The following is a 19,488-nucleotide window of genomic DNA, read 5'->3' as shown; positions in this document are numbered from 1 at the left end:
CACGAGCACTGTTCTTCGCACTGCGTAACGGGGACAGTCACAAAGGAGGTGTTCAATCCTCTCCTCGCAGCCGCAGGTGTCACAAGTAGGGCTGTCGGCCATTCCAATTCGGAATGAATATGAGTTCGTGAATGCCACGCCGAGCCACAGGCGGCACAGAAGTGTTGCTTCCGCTCGTGGCAACCCTGGTGGTAGGCGGAGTTGCAGACGTGGATCCAATTTGTGGAGACGTGCGTTCGTGAATTCACTGGTGTTCCACAGATTCTGTGTAAGCTCACGGGCGAGGGAGCGAAGACTTGTTGCTGCATCTGTTCTTGACAGCGATATGGGTATAGTCTGGGCGCCATCATGAGCCGACCGGGCAGCGTCATCCGCACTGCCATTTCCTGAAATTCCACAGTGACCCGGTATCCACTGGTAGATGATGTTGTGTCCCTTGTTGATTGCGTGATGGTGGAGTAGTCGGATGTCTGCGACTAGTTGCTCATTTGGTCCATGGTTGAAAGGGGACATCAGACACTGAAGAGCTGCCTTTGAGTCACATAAGATGGACCATGAATGTGATGATTTCTGAGCAATGAACTCCAGAGCAGCACGGATAGCTGCGAGTTCTGCAGCCGTCGATGATGTAATGTGAGATGTCTTGAACTTGAGGGTGACGCACTCTGTGGGAATCACCACTGCTCCAGCTGAACTATTAGAGGATACAGAACCGTCTGTGTAAACATGGATGCGTCCTCTGTGCTGTTCATGTAGCATTGAAAGCACGGTTTGTCTCCATTGAGATATACACAAGCAGACTATTGCGTAACTTTGAAACTCAACTATTTAGGGATTTAAATTTCTTGTACTCAGAAATACTGGCGTACTCGTAGTAGCGTTTCCTTATATCTATTGAATGTCGCGTTAGTGTCTGTACTTGTCCTTGAATGTAGTGTAGTTTGTTGTAATTTCAGTTCAACTTCCATGTAGTTTATGTACAGTGTGCAGAAAGAGTCACGAGTGCTATATGTGGAATGTATAATATGATACATAATTTTTAGACACATTGCGAGTGTACTCGTAGTGGTGTATTTAGTTTGTATTTGTGATAGTGTCACAACGTAATTATTGTAATAATAGTCGTGTTACAGAATGTGAATTTTGGTAACGTTGTTGTCAATTTTGTGTTGTCAAGGGTGCACAAGCCCTTCAAACCGCTTGTGCGCGTTTTTCTTTTTTATCTTTCTTAGCCTCTTTCGCATTTACAAACTATAAACGGAAATAAATAAAGTGAGAAATGCAACAAATTTTGCTCTGATCGCTTCAGCGGTTGTCCTATAAGAGTTGTGCATATCACGTGTACTTGAATACGAAAATCGGAGTCGGAACCCAATGTTAAATGTTTCTCTTCGAGTGAACAACTCCCACAAGCACACGTGTAGGTACGGCATCATTGCCTGACGGCATAAGCCGAGCAAGGGTGTCGTCATTGCAGTCGCTGCTGGAATGCGCTTCACCAAGATCGGGCTCGTCGGTAACGAGATAAGCGGCGATTGGCGGGAAAAACGGACTCGCCGTCTTTCCGTGCGCAGTGAACTGCGGCGCGGTGCTGGAGGCCCCCGAGGGCTCGATAGCGTCGCCCAGCCACCCGTTCTACTACGGCCAGGACAAGAGCTGCTGGTGGAAGATCCTGCCCCCTGCCGGCAAGCACGTGTGGCTCAGCTTCGTCATCTTCGACCTCGCGCGGAGGGAAGCGCCCTCTCGCGCAGGCCAGTGCCAGGTACGCACTGCTGCGCGCGCTAGCATGCGGTGTGTGCTAAAGCCCCTTATACTTCGTAAAGTAGCGACACTCTCCTCCTCCGCCTTCACTCCTCGTTTCTCCTCTTTTTCACGCTCCCTCCTCGACCGTGGCGCCGCCTACACTGCTCGAGCGTAGCAACGGCGCCAACATGCGCTCCTCGCCACTCCGTAGATGCTTCTCGAGCAAAAATGGCGCTGATGCACGGCGCGAGGGCCCACGTGACGCTATTAGGCCAATAGCGACGCGGTGTCGGCCTCGGCCAGAGCGCGCGAGGAGGAGGCGGCATTCTTCAAAGCGTGGCACTACTTTGCGAAGTTTAAGGCGCTTCAGTGCGTGCAGCTGGCGTCGTCGTGTGTTCCGTGTCTTCGATCCCGTCGCGCACCGGTCGGTATGTCCCAGCGGGCGGCTCAACGGTGTGCGAGCCAGTCGCGGACGTCGACAAGAATGGGACGCGAAACGGAAATTTCGGCCCCTGCGTCGCCGCTTTCGGGCGTCTTCTTGAGTTTGTGTGCCCACCACGGAGTGAGATTGACGAGAGTGCCGATTCGATTGATAAGGCGTTCCAAATGGGGTCCCGGTGAGCCAGCTGCTTCGTGGCTCAAATCATAGGTGGTGTGGAAATGCATACTGAAGAAGTTTGCGCGGAGACACGAGGACAAGCTGAGAAAAGGCAACGACCAGGCGCTAATTCACAACCCAAGTTTATTTCAAGCGCATACACGAATAAATAGGAAAACCGAAACCGAACAAAACGAGGCTATCGTTTTGAACATCGCGTGTAATTACCCCCTGTACCTGACACAAGGAACGAACGGGCCTGTGTGCTTGGTGCTGCAATTTTTTTTTTCTGCCGCCTTCGAACAGATTGCTGTCAACGTTTGAGGGGCGGAAAACACTATCGGAGTGTTGTAACGCCCTGCTACATTCTTAATGTGCCAATTTGTGCACGTACGGTATAACGGCAACATTTCGACGGTCTGTTTCCTGGAGCTTGGGTCGCGGCCCTGCCTTGCTCCGCCTTGCCAGTCTCCCACAAGCCTCCACAATTACATGTTGACAGTACCCACTCCCTTTCAGCCTCTCCAACTGGGGCGCAACGCTTTCATTGAGAACATGTGCGCATGACTTGGAGACGACCGCTTTAAGACGAAGTGGCTATGAATTTGGATTGGCCAGATCAGTAATCTAGCAAGCCTTTTTTTTTGCCTTAGGAAGGTGTGCCCAACGTACATGTTTGAGGCAAAGATGCAAAGACAGTTTCTTAGTACAGCAGAAACACCTAGAGACGGAAAGCTCTAGTTCCTAGACCTGTCTTTCTAGACCTAGACCTGCCTTCACACTCTCTAAGCGCCTGTTCAGGCTTCCCAATCTACTGAAGGTGAACGCGTGCATTTTGTGAATTATTTTTAGGTGGTGCTTTGTCTGTGCACAAACTAGCATAATACATGTGGTACCTGGTGGACATATATACAAACCCAACGCTCTGTATAGATGCTGAACAAGCGGAGGCCCACATTACTAAAATGGTGGCCGTGAGAATGAAGGCTATAAATCCGAATCGTTATACATTTGTTTTGTCCCGCCGTGTGACGCCTCTTTTGATGCAAATACTCTGATTTATCTTATTTGAGCAATAACAGCATGTTCTGCTAATTGATGCAAAATACAGGAAATCAATACTTTCGTTTTTTTTTATTGTTTACTGCAAGTGTTTGTCTCATTGTATGCTAAGTTTATTTAGTGCGATCGGCAGTTGTGCGTTCTAAGATTGACGTGATGTGTAGTATATCTTTATTCAATGATGGCATATTTTGTTCCCCTGCGAACAAAGTCGTGTAATTGTACGCATCCAGTAGCGCAGCTTTTTTTTCTTTCTTTCTTTTACGTCTTAGTCCTGTCTCTGTCACCGTAGAAAACAGAAATATCAATTCTCATAGTTCATTGCCTACCATTGCTCCCAATAAAAGGGCAGCACCAACCGCCTTGTCAAGCTTTTGTTGATAATCTCCTGTCTCTTGACCTGCTCATGCTAAACTTGACCTCTTACTGTGCCTTTCCAAGAACCGAGCAACGGACTTAATACAGCCGTGCGCTAAGCAGTCCTCAAATTCGGCAGGCACGCAGTGTAAGAATGCCCGAGCACGGAATTATTTCGGGTGCTCGCCAGGTGATTGAAATTGATCTCGTAACATCTCTGCTGTTTCGAGACGTCAGTGCCCGCCAGTCAGTCAAGCATAGCTACCACGCTGCTGTCCCCCCCCCCCTCCTCCCCCTGGCCGAACAGGACCAACTGCTGCTGTGCCCTGGCCGCGACCCCAACAGCAACTGCTCCGACTCGATCCTGTCGCCCGACGGTCAGACCTTCCCCAAGGAGATCATCTCCAACGGCCCCATGGAGATTCACCTCAAGACGTGCTTCCGCTACTCGCTCAGCAGGTTCAGCGGGTTCTACGCCACCTACAAGTTCACCGGTATGCATTCTGCGATTGGTTTCGCCTACCGCGTTCACACATCCTCATCGCGACATGAGTGACGCCAGCGTGATAGGTATGAATACCGCATTTTCGCTTCAATTTTATCCTTGATCGTGTGCAGTCGACGATGTGAAGTATTCGAAAAGCATTCGAAAATTCGTATTTTCAAAAAGGGACAATTGGAATCGAGAACCTAATCGAATAGGACGATGCTCGATTCGGTAACTGAAAGTTATCAATATTGACATAGCCCTAATATATACATTTGCCATATAGTTAAACTAAAGGCTGAGAGCGCAGAAATAACTTGAGGACTGCTGGCTAGTCATTCCGAAGGGAATATCAGTTTTCCGTCTCGCATATAGTAACATTCACCCGTAAAATACCTGCCGTGCTGGTGCGTTTGTCTACATTAAGCCATGACACTGTGAAGCCGTAGAGAGATGCATGCTTTCACGACACGCTGGAGATCGCCTGCAGCATGCCACTCCAGGTTCTGGTACAGGTTATCGATATTTATAATATATATACACGCAGTGATCACATAGACACACAGACAGCAATACAACTCCACCAGTCGCCTGCACCGGGGATGCCAATTCGTGACGGGGCACTTTTGTTATGGCCGCTCTCCGCGCTTAGCTGCGCGCACAGCGGAGCCTTCCCGGAGGCGAGCCAAACGCCTCTGGTCGCCCGCCTACCAGGTGCCGCTTAATCCGCCGGCGCGTCCCACGGAATCCGTCTTCTGCAGTCTTCCAATTTGCGCGCGCATGTCCCAGCTAAAGTTATAGCGAAACTGTCCAAGAGAGAGAGCCAGACGAAGAAGCGAGACGCTCGGTCGCCAGAGGCGTGACCGAACGACGCGTCGCACGCGCAGACTGCCCGGGCTGCGGCATGGGCGACTACCACTGCGCGGCGGTGCACGTGTGCGACGCGCACTGCGGCCACGTCTTCTCCATCGACTACCCGAAGCCGTACGTGAACAACCACCGTTGCGCGTGGCTCATCGTGGCCCCGCCGTCGCACTACATCAACGTCACGTTCGAGGACTTCGACCTACCGAGCGCCGAGCACTGCGCGTCCGACTACCTGGAGTTCTACGACGGTCGGGACCAGGAGCAGGAGAACCTCATCGGCGAGTATGCCGCCTCTTCTGCATGCACGGGGAAAGGGGGCCTAACTTATAGATCAACCGTCCGCGGTTGGCTAACTGGGGGACGGAGCAGAGTGCTGTTCGCCGCTCAGCGCCGGTTGGCCCAGGCCGAGGGCGCAGTGTTTCACCATCGTAGCTGTAGGCCTAGCGAAACGTGAATATATTAAGACGATCGGAGTCGTGCACTACGTAGTCATCGTTAATTGTGTAAAATACCTTTCCTCGTTTGCTTTTCCCGACTTGCTACGTAATAGGGGTTCCGCGGCAGTCGTGGAAAGCTGTGTTGTTCCCCTCGAAAAGCTCCACTGCACCCGGGAGCCAAGCGTGCGAGCGGGACGATATTGTCGCGTTGTCTTGGCGGTAAAGAATGGGGGTGAGCCAAGTTCACTCTTTATTGGAGGCGTGTCGACATAGCACAAGTAATCACTTCCCTCGAACAAGGATGCGTGCGGGCGTTAATTAATTAAATTAAATTATGAGGTTGCACGTACCGAAACCATGGTCTCACTGTGAGGCACCACCTGGGCTTCTTTAACGCGCGCGTAAGTACACGCCCCCATCGAAATGCGCCCGCCTTTGCCGAGATTTGATCCCTCAACGCCGTGCTCAACAGCCCAACACCGTAGTCATAAGCAACCATGGCGGGTGACAGGAAATCTGGTAAAATTTGAACGCGCATATATATATACCAGAAGAAAGCGGGTTAACCGAGGTGCCCGATCTTTTTCAGTCATATTCTAAGAAGCCAACAAACACTGACACCAAGGACAACATAGGGGAAATTACTTGTGCTTAATAAGTGAAATAAAGAAATGATCAGTTAATGGAAATGACAGTGGTTGAAAAAACAACTTGCCGCAGCTGGGGAACGATCCCACAAACTTCGCATTGCGCGTGCGATGATCTACCAATTGAGCCACCGCGGCGCCACTTCCCCGTCCACTTTCTTGGGCATTTATGTTTCTTTGTAGAACGCTGGGAGTGTTAGCCGTGACGCCTGTGGCACAAAGGACGTTCCACGTCCGCCGCCAAGGTCTGTGAGTGGCGGCGCTGGCTAACACTCCCAGGGTTCTACTAGGAAACATAAATACCCAAGAAAGTGGACGGGGAAACTGCGCGGCGGTAGCTCAATTGGTAGATCATCGCACGCGAAATGCGAAGTTTGTGGGATCGTTCCCCAGCTGCGGCAAGTTCTTTTTTCATCTACTGTCATTTCCATTAACTTATCGTTTCTTTATTTCATTTATTAAGCACAAGTAATTTCCCCTATATTGTCCTTGGTGCCAGTGTTTGTTGGCTTCCCTCTCGTGATATATATATATATATATATATATATATATATATATATATGTGTGTGTGTGTGTGTGTGTGTGTGTGTGTGTGTGTGTGTTTGTGTGTGTGTGTGTTTGTGTGTGTGTGTGTGTGTGTGTGTTTTCCGCAAAGTTAATCTTATTAAAAGACGCTTCAGTAAGCCAGGTAGAGCAGTGGAAATTTGGCTTTCCTTTTCCTTCTTTCTTTTCAAAACTGACGCCCGAGATCGCCATTGCATGCAAACGACGACTAATGACAGGCCCCCGAACTGCTGTGTCTTTCACTTTTACGTCCTCACTGAGGTGTAGTTACGTGCAGCACCACGTACAAGTACCACTCTTTGAAGATTTACACACCGAAATAGCTTACCTTGAAACTGATTTTTCAAACTTCTCCAAGCAGAGTCACAAAAATTTCGATGCAAATTCTCTGCGAGGACAACAATAGAAAGAAAGGTTGGGCATTGCATATTAAGACAAACAGTAAACAAACTTGAACAAAATATTGAAAACATTCAGGCTTTCCTAGTTTTCCACATTGCTTAATTTAAACAGAAAAAGGATTTTACATTCAGCTTGTAACCCTAGGGAGGTCTTAATATTCAGTTACCAACTTCATGACAGAGTCGCTGGCACTTATTTCAATCGTCCGGCAATTGAATGCATACCTTCACAGCCGCTTCAATGGCTCGCTGGCCGTGGCGTTCTGCTGCCGTCGCGGCCGCATGTCGACCCAGATGAATCGCAAAGCTGCTTAGACGTGTAGGCCCACCATCGGCACGAACTGGCTGCTTCGACTGAATGCACAAAGTTGCACGCTTCGGTTGCGCACCGATGACAGCGCTCACAACGGGCCGCGCCTCGCAGGCCGCTACTGCAACCACTCGATGCCCCCTCGCAACGTGGTCTCCAGCTGGAACACGCTGTCCATCGTCTTCTCCACGGACGGCAAAGGCACGGGACGCGGGTTCGCCCTGTCCTACCAGTCGCTCAGTTTCCAGCTGCCGGCGGACCTCAACCAGCTGTACTTCGACAGTGAGTGCTGTGTATGCACGTTGGCTGGGATAGCCCAGAAAGTGTTAGCGTCACTTTGTGTTAAGTTGCTAGCGATTCACAAAGTATTACCGTAAACGGCCGTTACTTTCTCCAGTATACAAAGTTTTCGGTAATCCTTAAAAGAACTTGCTGGGGCCTCGTTTGTGTGCATACTTATCGCCTATATACGAACATACTCGGAGCGGAAAAACACAGATAGCACGAGGAACACTGTTCACATAGTATGGCGGCTTTCCCAGCTAAAAAGAAAAACAACTCACCATTTCCTTTTTCCTGCACTTTATCGGTGGGCTGCGCCCAGCATTTCGTGCAGCTTTCTGCCGTCTCCGAACGAACGCGCTGCGACGCCGTGCGCCGACTACGCGCGGCCTCTGTCTTTTCTGTGCGAACCTCGATGCGTTTTCGTGTGCTGCCGGGTGGCTGTTCTCTAGCCGAGTGGGCCAACCAATCACAGCGGAGGACGCGCGCGCCCGACGCCACCACTGCTGGGTTCCTTGCACCACCGCCGGATGGCGCTCGCCTCCACGCATCCGCATGACATTACAGGAGCCTACGACAACGTAGGCCGCAACATTTTGCGGGATATGCTGGAAGGGGAAGGCTTAGGTAACGATTGTCTACAGCTTTTGAGAGAGATTTGCCTAGAAAATACCGTTTGCGTTGAATGGGAAGGGATGAGGAGCGAGGAGAAAGTTGATATCAACAAGGCACTGAGGCAGAGGTGCCTTTTGTCCCCACTGCTGTTTATGATGTACATGGTGAGGATGGAGAGGGCGCTAGAAGGAAGCAATATCGGCTTTAATCTTCCATACAAACAGGCGGGTACAGTACAGTAGAGCAGCAGCTTACACGTTTATTTTATGCGGTGGACATTGTGTTGCTAGCTAACAAGCAAAGTGATTTGCAACGTCTGGCTAATGTCTGTGGACAGGAAGGCAACAATTTAGGTTTGAAATTTAGTGTTGGAAAATCAGGCGTTATGGCATTCAATGAAAACAGTGAACAGACAGTGGCGATACAAGGCCAGGAAATGCCTCGGCTAAGAGAATATAAATACCTTGGTATATGGATAAACGAAGGCAATAGATATGTGGAAACACAGGAAAAAACAATAACAGTGAAGGGGAAGGGAAATGCAGCCATAATGAAGCACAGAACGCTATGGGGATACAATAGGTACGGGGTCCTCCGAGGTATGTGGAAAGATGTAATGGTTCCAGGACTTGCATTTGGAAATGCGGTTGTTTGCTTTAAATCAGGGGTGCAATCAGGACTCGATGGGACTCGCCTCGCATTGGGCGCTCACGGGAAGGCTATAAATGAAGCTGTGTAAGGTGATATGGGCAGGACTAGTTTTAAAGTCAGGGAAGCTCACAGTAATATTGATTGTGAAGAACGACAGAAGAATATGGAAGAAAGTAAATGGGCTGGGAGAATGTTGAGGTATCTGTACAGGAAAAACATTGAATCACAGTGAAGGAAAAGAACTAGGAAAGTTAACAGCAAGTATGCGGCCTGTATGGTGAGCAACACAGCAACAAAGAACGTCAAGCGGAAAGTAAGAGAGGCCGAAATAATCTCATGGGTGGCGGCAATGGAAAAGAAACCTGCCGTGAGTAACTACTTAAGAGGAAAAAACGAAATCAGGAAAGAAACAATTTATGATAACTCAAAGGGAAGCTCATTACTTTTCGAAGCGAGATCAGGATGCCTTAGAACACGCAGCTATAAAGCGAGATATAAGAAGGAAGAACAAGCATGTGCTTGCTGCGGTAACGCTAGGGAAACTGTGGAACATGTTTTATTAGAATCGGAAGACGTCTACCCAGCAGTCGATTTAAGCACCACTGGCCTCCTTGTAGCCCTTGGGTTCAGCGAGAGCAGGGGAAAAGTAAACATGTCCGCAATAAGGATTAGTAAGAGACGATTGGAGGATTGGTGGAAGAAAAGTAGGGAAACGACAAGAAATGGAGACGTACAAAAGCACAGTTCGCAATAGGGGATCAGAAAATTTGGTTGTGGCAGCTCATAGCGTTTTTTTTTCTTGTTTAACCTAGGTAGGAGGTTGAAAGGGGACGCTCGTAGCAGCCGCCCATCCGCGCCGGCGAGAGAAGCGCGTCCCGCGTTTGACGACCGTTGCGCCGCCTGCTTTGTCGGTGGTTGCCGAGCGACGCGCTTGCCGCCCTGAACAGTGAGAGCACGCGGACTCGAGCGGCGCAGTGCTTCGCTGCGCGTGGCTTCCAGTCGGTCGGACCGCTTCTAACGAGCCGACCGTTGCCGTGCAGACCCGCAGGAGTGCCCGCAGCAGTGGAAGTTCTACAACGACCACTGCTACAACATGTACGAGGAGCCGGACCCGCTTCAGTGGTACGAGGCCGAGGCCAAGTGCGCCGCCTGGGGCAAGGGCCGCTCGGGGCACCTGGTCAGCATCCTGGACGAACGCGAGATGGCCATCATACACTACTTCCTCACCGACATTTGGAAGGCGCACAGGAAGTCGCTCTACATCGGTACGCCGGTCTTGTCGCCGTGTGGTGCGCTCGGTCAGCCGCGTGCGAGCGCGCGTTCGCTCCCCGAAGTGGTTCCTTTATCTCGAGCAGGAGGGGTTCTACCGGTATCTTTCGCCTGCAACAGAACAAAGAACAGGTCTTCAAAGCAAACCCAGCGGCTTGCGGCCCTCGCGCAACGCGGACCCATCGTGTGGGACGTAGACAATTAAAAAGGAGCTTAGCCCTGGGCATCTGTGAGCTGAGGCCTGGCATGCGAGTGCAGCGTGTGTAACACTCAGTGTAACACAGTGTAATGCTCTGGCCGAGCACCGCAGGTGCAAAGATTTTGCATGTCTTCCGAGATAACAGTGTGCTGCTGTCTTTCCTATCTGTGCCACAAAGTTTCATACAAAAATTGCGAGAGATAAATGTGACGCTAGCGGGAGCTGCAAGCGCAGTACTTCCGCCAGTATGATAGGCAGCACGCGGACTTCTCCAAACGACAGTGTTAATTTTGTAATTTTGTCCCTTAAGTAGCGTCCAAAACATGGCCACCGGAACGTGTTTCCAGCTCCCGCAACCGCTTGCCGCGCACGCAGCTACCAAAGGGCTTCCAGAGTTATATCTGTTACTCAGTAGGAGCCGTCACTGGGGCGCCGATTTGAACACCATGTATTCAACAAAATACGACGTTCGAAATGCGAAAACTCGCTAAGTTTATGCATCTCCGAACAGTCTTATCGACTGCCATGTGTTTATAAAAACTATGCTTCTTTCAAATGTAATCCAACAAGGTAGATAACGCCACAAGAAAGTCTGAAGCCACAAACAGTCAAATCCGTGTACCAACCATCATTCCCGTGGCGGCTGAACAATCGCAGCCCCGGAGCTCTTCACATTAATTTCCACATCGTACAGGTCAATGCTAATTTCAGCTGAAAACTCTGTGATCTACGTAACGCGCGACGTCACGCCATCTTGGAATACTGCGGTCATCAGTACTTGCCGTCAGAGAAGGGAAACATCTTGTTCACGAACTGAAACGCGTCGCAAAAGCAGAGTTGGTTCTGGAGCATAAAGTTTGCGGCATCAAAGTTGTGGATAGCATGAACGAAACAGAAAGCCGCAGTTGACGTTTGCACACTGGGCACAGTGATATGCGCAAGCGTGCGTCGGAAATGTCTGGAAAACCATTGCCATGGGTGACGTTTCGTGACGTCATGAGTAAACGTCGCTTATCACGGAATCACATTTACTGTAGAGCCTTTGTACTTGTACGGACTTGGGTACTATATGCAGTTGCAGCGGGTCCGCTTTCTAATGTCGTGTTCTGTGCATGGAGAGGTTGCGAAAGTCGACCGCCGTCTTCTGGTCGGAAGAAGCCCATGTAACTTATAGGAAAGTGGGCATGCAAGAACACGACACGATGAGGCTCGTCCAAGCACTAGTAATAAGCCGAGTCACGTACGGCCTGCCCTACCCCTTCCTTAGTCGCGAGGAGGAAAGGCAGGTCGACATCATAATAAGATCAGCACATAAAGCGGCCCTCGGACTACCCATGGGGACGTCCACAGATCGCCTGCTAACCTTAGGAGTACACAACACATTTGAAGAACTAAAACAAGCCACACTAATCTCCCAGAGGGAACGCTTGAGCTACTCTCACGCAGGACGGGCCCTACCGACAAGGGTACGTATTTCCCCACACCCACAATTTATCAGCGAACAGTTATTACCACTACCAACCTCGATCCACACGAGCTCGAATAACAGTGGCACCCATACCCAAAAACATGCACCCTGAATACAATAAAGCAAGGCGAAAAGCACGTGTACAACATATTAGGACAATGTATGAAAATAATCCCACGTACAACACAATATACACAGACGCTGCCGCGTATTCGAACGTGCACTCGAACGCCAGTGATGCCCAAATGAACATCAGGAGGTACGCAGTGGCAATCGTCGACACGAAAGCAAAGCAACAATTTACGGCTTCCGTTAGGGCAGGCACTCCCGCGGCTGCCGAAACTTTCGCCGTGGCAATGGCCATCGCTCACGCGGAACGCACGCAAAAGAGCGTCACCATAATAACAGATTTACAAGGAGCATGTCGCCTATTTCTCTAGGGCCACGTGACCAAAACATGTCACTCAATAATACCGACGAAATTCGGCCATCATCACCGGATCCTATGGTGTCCAGGTCATACAGGCCTTGAGGGGAACGAACTGGCCGATTCGCTAGCCCGAGGTATTATTAACCGGGCCGACTCGACTGGGACGGTCCCATGCATGTAGCCAATGTAATGACCCCAATCCAACGAATGCCCGGGAGATTCTTGCTCATCAGCGTTCAACCAGACAAAAGTACCCTCCCCCTCACCCACAACTCAGTGGAGAGGAAGCCGCCAGCTGGCGCAAAATTCAGACTGGGGTATTCCCCCACCTTAAATTACAGAATGCCATGTTCCCCACTCGCTACAGGCCCGACTGCCCGTGGTGTGGAGGCATACCAACACTACAACACATTACTTGGGATTGTGAATCACACCCGTTTGATAAAACACACCACACCATGGAGCAATGGGAGGCACAGCTAACCAGCTCAGACCTGGCGGGACAACAGTCCTTCATAAGACAGGTCAAGCTGGCGGCCGAGGCCAGCGGGGCCCTGGACTAAAGGGTCTCCGACCACTGCACGTAAATCGTTTGTCATTAAAGGTTTCTCTCTCTCTGGTCGGAAGCGCTGCTGCCTTCCAGCAGTCGGTCTGTCGTCCCAGTCGAGGCAGCTTGCGCGTGCTCCAGCCATTGCGGCTGCAGCTGTACCATACCAGCGGCTATGGGAATACTCCGCGCGTTGCTGAGCCATCTTGAGTAACAATTAAAAACGAGTTTCTTTTAGATGAAGAACCTTTTTATTTTACCGAGCATCCTGGTTCTAGGAGAGGCCTATTGACTGCAGCTTCTTGGAATTGTTCACGACTACGGTACAGCCAATCAATTCTAGAAAACAAATCAATAATATTGTAATGCCTCTGTAAGAATCGTTTGATAAAGTATGACATGCAAAACTGATTGGAAATAAAAGATAGATGGTCTATGTCTATTATTTCACCGTAAAGAACCCTCGGTTGGAATATCTAGAGAACGGTCACGTACGTTGCCTGCCACGTCTACGGACGCGCAACTCGGGAGTCCGTCTCGGGACCTGTCTTGCAAACACGAACCGCGCTCCGATTGCGGTTTCGTCGCGTAGAGAAACTGTCGCGAACCAGGCTATGCTTTGTGGCTCTTCGAGGGCTGTCTGAATGTGAAATTACTTTCTTGCCATTTTGGTTTCGAGGGTCACCAGTGCGTGCGAGACAGCGCGGCACTCCCAATTAATCCCGGCCACCTGGGCTTCTTTATATGGCCTCGAGCTCCACCACTGGAAAAGCTGGCGCCACCGTCGGCGTGACGTGCTAGGAGGGATCACGTGGACACAGCGGCCGCGTCGGCTGCTTCGGGAGCGCCGAAGCTAGCTGAAAACGAGTTTAAATTCCCTTGTACGCTGCGGTCCTCATTTAGTGGCGAAATTTTCCCCCTTCGAGTGTCTCCTTTACAACGCTTGCAAGCACTACAATAGTTAGTGGCTGCCTTTGAAGGCGCGCAACATGGTAGGCTACTGCTCGGTGCTGCAGGGTCGGACGCACGTAACGGAGGCCGGTGTCAGCCTTATTCACACGTAGCCGCAGGACAAGAAGCTGCGTGAAGCTTGGCTCGCGAAACATAAAACCGGCAAACAGTCATCGGCTACAACTCGGGTATGCAGCAAGCACAGACGCGAGGAAGATTTCTGCTACGGCGCCCGGTCTGCGATGTTCTGAAAACGCGCACTGAGACGCTCGCCCCAGTCCGCTGCCCGACTAATGTCATGATGGTTTGGTCTATGAACTTGTCGATGCTATAGATACTGGCAAGTTCAGTGCAGTGGAAAGGCAGCGGTAAGAAGCACATCTAAAGAAAGCATGGCATATGGTCATGTTTATGTTATGAATTAATGCACTGGATTACAAAAAAGGAGCAGCGGGAAATTGCACGCTGAGAACACCGATAAACATACAGTGCGACGCAACTCGAGAAATAATACTGAAAGTTCAAAGAATTTAGAAGAAAAAAAATATTGAATCGTCGCGACGGCACATCACAGTCCCCGTAGACGTCGAAGTCTCTACAATGAAATTATTTTTGAACAGCTTTGATAGCGCCCACGCAACAATGGTTGCTTGTATACTGTCAAATGCTCATATTCTGTGGCCTAAAGCTCATGGCACGGTGCGAAAAACGCGCGCGCGGAGAAAGCGAAACAGTGCGCGGACAAGCATGCAGACGCGCAGTCGGCCGCTGCGAATCTGCGCGATCGCTGCATTGAGGCTTCGTTATATTACGCTCCATTTAGTTATACAAACACTATAAGAACATATTTCACATAGTTTGCTCTCAGCGTTTACCTACCTTTCACGCAAGAAGCTGGTTCGGGAGACTCCATCGCTCACTGTACGTATTCGGTAAAAAGAAAGCGTCTATAAACGATTGTGTGCTTTCAGTTTGCCCAAGATTATTATTTAGACAGCAAGAAACTTCTCTCGTTTCTAAAGTACTTACAGAAATGTCCGGGAGAGCTCGCGCGTGGTGTTTTCAGTGAGCGCTGACAGCAAAACCCGTGAGCAGAGCGCCACGGTGAACCCTCATACTACGCCAGCGAGGCGCTTCCGATAGATGGCGACTCCGTAACTCCTCGCCGCCGTCGGCCCAGTGTCGGCCGAGCACGTCGGACGCGCGCTCTGGAGCGAGCCTCTCATCGCGTCGTTTTCTTTTCCGCAGGTCTGACCGATGCCGCGGGCGAAGGCTTCTACCGCTGGAGCGACGGTAACCCCATGAGTTATTCAGACTGGTATGTTAGGTACGGCCGTATTAAGTGTGCTTTCGCGGAGGCTGCTTCTCTGACCGCGGCGTTTGCCCAAGGCTGCCCACACTGAGAAGCAATTTTTTATTCGCACGAGGTGACATTAGTTTATGAATTTGTGCTGAACGCGTTAGATTGTGGAGCGTAAGTAAATCAATGAGGCGAAATAGTTTTACGAATAGAGCTTTCTATTTACGCTCAGGTGTGCATGAGCATATAAAGAGACAGTCCAAGTTAGTTCTCTCATTTTATCTATACGCACATAAAAAACAGAAAAAGACGACGTTCTGAACCCAGCATGCCGTTTTCTACAAAGCTTTGCGGAAGACAAGCTCCACTAGGCCTAAACAGAAATCGTTTGCTGCTGCTCATAAAGCTGCCTTGCGACTAATTAAATGCAGTAGGCTCAACTTAAGTGGAACTCGAAGGAACAAAAAATAAACTCCATTTATCACAAGTTTCGTGTACGCGAAGACTCAGAAATCACTAAAAAAAAAACGTTTTGTTTCCAAAGCGCCGAGGGTTTTAATTTCACTGCGGTGAAAAAAAATACGTTATTGTACTCTGGAATATCACAGCTTCTTTCGCACGAAGTATTTGTTCAGGCGCTCTTGTTTTTTGACTGTCGCCATCAGGATACACAAAGGAACGTGAAAGTTAGGCAACGCGAATGCCTCAGGGCAGCTGCTAAAGTCATGACAGCACAACTGGCTGATGGATTGGATTTTCCTGAATATTTGGCATCACCGTCGTCACCGTTTGACATGCTTGTCGACCTGCTGATGTTTTATATGAAGTGTGTATGATGGCCGATGACGTAGGCACACTTTCGGTTAAAGTTTCCTTTAAACGGAGTTGATAAAAAGAAGCGTTCCGTTTAAACGAAGTTTGCTAACACTGCTTTTATGGGCGGCCAACCGAAAGTTGGCACCCTCATCCCGTTTATCTGGCGTTTCCGCTTAAGGGATTTCCGTTTATCCGGAGCCTACTGCATTTCATTCGGCTTTGTATGCAACAGGGCTGGTTTTTTCTCGTTGTAAAATTATAGTGCGCACCTTTCTGTAGAACCAATCGTAAAGTCACTGAACGTCACTGTTTAGACACCTCATACTTTCTCGTCAACTTTTCGAGCCGACATAATTATCTACGCTGTCGCCCGACACGTTTATATGAATATTTGGAGCAAGGGAATCGCTAGCGCACGTCGCCAAGTCCGGAAAAACAGCAATTCCGTGTTCAACATTGCATATTTCTGACGGTGTGAGTGCTCGACTTCGTAAGGTATCATCGCCACTGCTGGTTACACATGCGGCCGCGAAAAGCCGCGGCCCATAACCCAATGACAGATCGCGCAGCTGTTTTGGGGACTGCGCCGCTGGGCGGTGCCCGTCTTTCGGTATAGCCGCGACCGCTGCGCCTCCGCCGAATCCGCCCGTGCGGATGCCTCGCAGGGCGTACGCGGGCCACGGCCTGTCGTCCCAGCCGGACTGGGTGGCGTACGAGGACTGCACCATGCTGCGCGTGGACAGCGGCCACTCGACCGCCCACTGGCACGACATCCCTTGCTCGCTGGGCAAGCATTCCCTGGGCACGCTGAACCGCGCCGCCGAAGCGCTGGCCGGGTGGCGCCAAATGGAGGAGCTGCCCATCACCACCATCAGCGCCTACATCTGCAAGATGAGCAGCCACAAGGCCGGTGAGCGCCCGCCTTTCTCTGCGCCCGGCACCGTCGCTCTCGCGGGTTCGCGCTGCCGGCCGCTTTGCTGTCGCTCTTGTGACGCGGGCGCCTTTTGCGCAGACAACGCCCCTGGCCCCCCACCGTTGTACCGGCACATGAAGGCACACGTGGGCGAGGTGCGGGTGGCGCCAGAGAAGTACTTCGTGTGCCGCAACAAGGAGGTCATCTCGGTGGTCAACGTCTGCGACGGGGTGCACGACTGCCGCGACAGGTCGGACGAGAGCGGCTGCGGTACGCAACTTTGCTCTGGCCGCCACCAGGCTGCTTGCGCTCGCTAGACCACCTGCGCGGTGACTGCGAAATGTGCGCCGAACCAGTTGATGTTCCAACATGCTGCCCAACTTCGCGGATGCGCCTAAATTAATGCGGAAAGACTCCTCCGCTCTCTCTCTGCAGCTCTTTTGCTGAACCTCTCGTTCCTCCAACAGGGGTGACCTGTCCTGACGGCAGTTTTCGGTGCGCGAGCGGAAAATGCGTCTCCATCGGCGCGTTCTGCGACTTCAAGGACGACTGCGGCGACTCTTCGGATGAAAGCCAATGCGGTGAGATCAGAGTTGCCTCTGCTGCGAATCTTTGACACCCGCACGTGCACAGTTACACTCGACCTACTTTGTGCATTTTCAGTGCAACTAGGGTTCACTAATGCGCAACCTCGGTGCGATTAGCTTTTAAGGACGCGACTCGACGCGGTATTCCATATTTTCGAGCAACATCTGAGCGAGCGGGGATTAGACTATTCATTGGTGTTGAGTCGGATATGCGCTCGTTAAGGGCTGAAATAAATAAATATCCGTGACGTCGTTCTTGATAATGCTTTGGTATGCTACTTATTTATACCAGCTGCGGCGTGCAATTCGACGCTATTCGATTCATTTATTTACAAGCAAGATTGTGCGCTTTTCTCAAAATAGAGAACACGCGTGAACATTGACCGATGTTAAGTGCTATGTAACATTTTCAACACCCGCCGCAACCTTTCGATGACTGTGGCGCATCAGCTGCTGCACAACGGAGTCGCGGGGTCGATTCCAGGCCGCGTGCAGGGAGCATTCTGGGGGAAAGAGTGCGCAAGAAATGATCATGTATTAAATTTTGAGTCCACGTCAGAGAGCTCCGGGTGGTCAAAACTAATCCGGAGCTCTCGGTTTCCTTCGCAACCCCCTCGCGTAGCTGCGGTAACGTTGAACAGCATGGTTCAACGGATGAATATATTGAAGCGCATTAAAAATGCCCCTCGTTATTCCGCAGACTACATTGAATGCAACAGAACGGAATTCCGCTGCAAGAACGGACAGTGCATCTCAATCGCTCACAGATGTGACCTGCTGTCAGACTGCCACGACAATTCTGACGAGCAGGACTGTCTCGGTGAGTGTGCCTCCTTGTGCGCTCCGCATCCTCGCTCCCTCGTCGCCTGTCGCGTTTGTTTTCCTTCTTCGCACTGCTCTTCTCTCCTACACATAGTGCATGAATGGGTCTGTCTTCGCACGCCTTTACTATGTTTCTTTTTTATTTGATGCAGTGCGTTGATGTTGTCTTTCATGCTACGTACGAATAAAAACAGCTCAAGGGACGGTACAAGGAAGAAAGACAAACACAACGCTGTCTCAGCGGGTGACGTCGGGCTAGTTAGTGTTGCATGCTTTTGAAGTGACAAATCGCGCGGCAAGACGAGGACTGTGTTGTCTACTTCCTGTAAGTCTTCGTCTTGCGGCGCTGTTTCCTGCTTCTTAAACAACGCTGTCTATCTTCATTGTCTCATTTCTTGTGCTGTTTTAGAGCGCAGCTTTTAGGCGCCGTTCCTGTGTTGAGCGCTGGCGTCTTCGGCGAGCGAACGAGCACAGCAAATAATGAAAGAGCGAAAGCGGCCAACCACGAGGCGGAAAGCGGAGGAGGAGGGTAGGGCGGGGAAGAAAAGCGTGTACCACGCAAGGCGGGCTCTGCGGGGACGACCGCTACGAGATGGCGCCGGAGTAATGCGCCTTCGTCTGTTCACCGATCGATAAGGCATGCGGCGAGCGCGTCCACCGACGCCATATATGGAAACAAAGCGCTGCACCTCCTCACAGCCGCAGCAGACGTCTGCGGCGGCTGCTGTGAATGGCGCCCACGCGTCACTCACGCGCTGCTTCTCACGATATCCCGATTAGCGAAGTAGTCGCTCTACACTTCGCTCCGTTTGCAATGTACTGCACGAGACAGATTGTCTGCGCCAGCCACGCTACTCACAGCGGTCTCATCCTAACATAAACCGTGGAAACAGGCACGTACCCAGGATTTTTTTTCGGGGAGGGCCCACCACCTCCATCATCATCATCATCATCATCATCATCATCATCATCATCATGTTTTATGTTCAGTGCAGGACGAAGGCCTCTCCCTGCGATCTCCAATTACCCCTGTACTGCGCCAACCGATTCCAACTAGCGCCCGCGAATTTCCTAATTTCATCGCTCCACCCAGTGTTTTGTCGTCCTCGATTGCGTTTTCCTTCTCTTGGTACCCATTCTGTAACCCTAATGGTCCAACGGTTAT

At 50.7% G+C, this 19,488-nt stretch overlaps 1 protein-coding gene across 9 annotated transcripts in view; it reads left to right on the top strand.

The window, feature by feature from the left end:
- Positions 1-19,488, top strand: part of LOC135908623 (uncharacterized) — a 269,964-nt gene that overhangs the window by 187,357 nt on the left and 63,119 nt on the right. For 8 of the 9 annotated variants that reach the window (XM_065440458.1, XM_065440452.1, XM_065440459.1 and 5 more), the window contains 10 exons: positions 1,575-1,762; positions 4,068-4,254; positions 5,135-5,392; positions 7,588-7,755; positions 10,062-10,286; positions 15,134-15,212; positions 16,667-16,911; positions 17,014-17,184; positions 17,382-17,495; positions 18,202-18,321. In XM_065440458.1, coding sequence (XP_065296530.1) covers positions 1,575-1,762; positions 4,068-4,254; positions 5,135-5,392; positions 7,588-7,755; positions 10,062-10,286; positions 15,134-15,212; positions 16,667-16,911; positions 17,014-17,184; positions 17,382-17,495; positions 18,202-18,321 — 1,755 coding nt within the window. The remainder of the gene's footprint in view (positions 1-1,574; positions 1,763-4,067; positions 4,255-5,134; positions 5,393-7,587; positions 7,756-10,061; positions 10,287-15,133; positions 15,213-16,666; positions 16,912-17,013; positions 17,185-17,381; positions 17,496-18,201; positions 18,322-19,488) is intronic. The other variant, XM_065440451.1, reaches the window with a different exon arrangement.

Source organism: Dermacentor albipictus, chromosome 4, assembly GCF_038994185.2.
Source record: "Dermacentor albipictus isolate Rhodes 1998 colony chromosome 4, USDA_Dalb.pri_finalv2, whole genome shotgun sequence".
In the NCBI taxonomy this organism is placed as follows: Eukaryota; Metazoa; Arthropoda; class Arachnida; order Ixodida; family Ixodidae; genus Dermacentor; species Dermacentor albipictus.
This window is presented reverse-complemented; position numbering and strand designations above follow the sequence as displayed.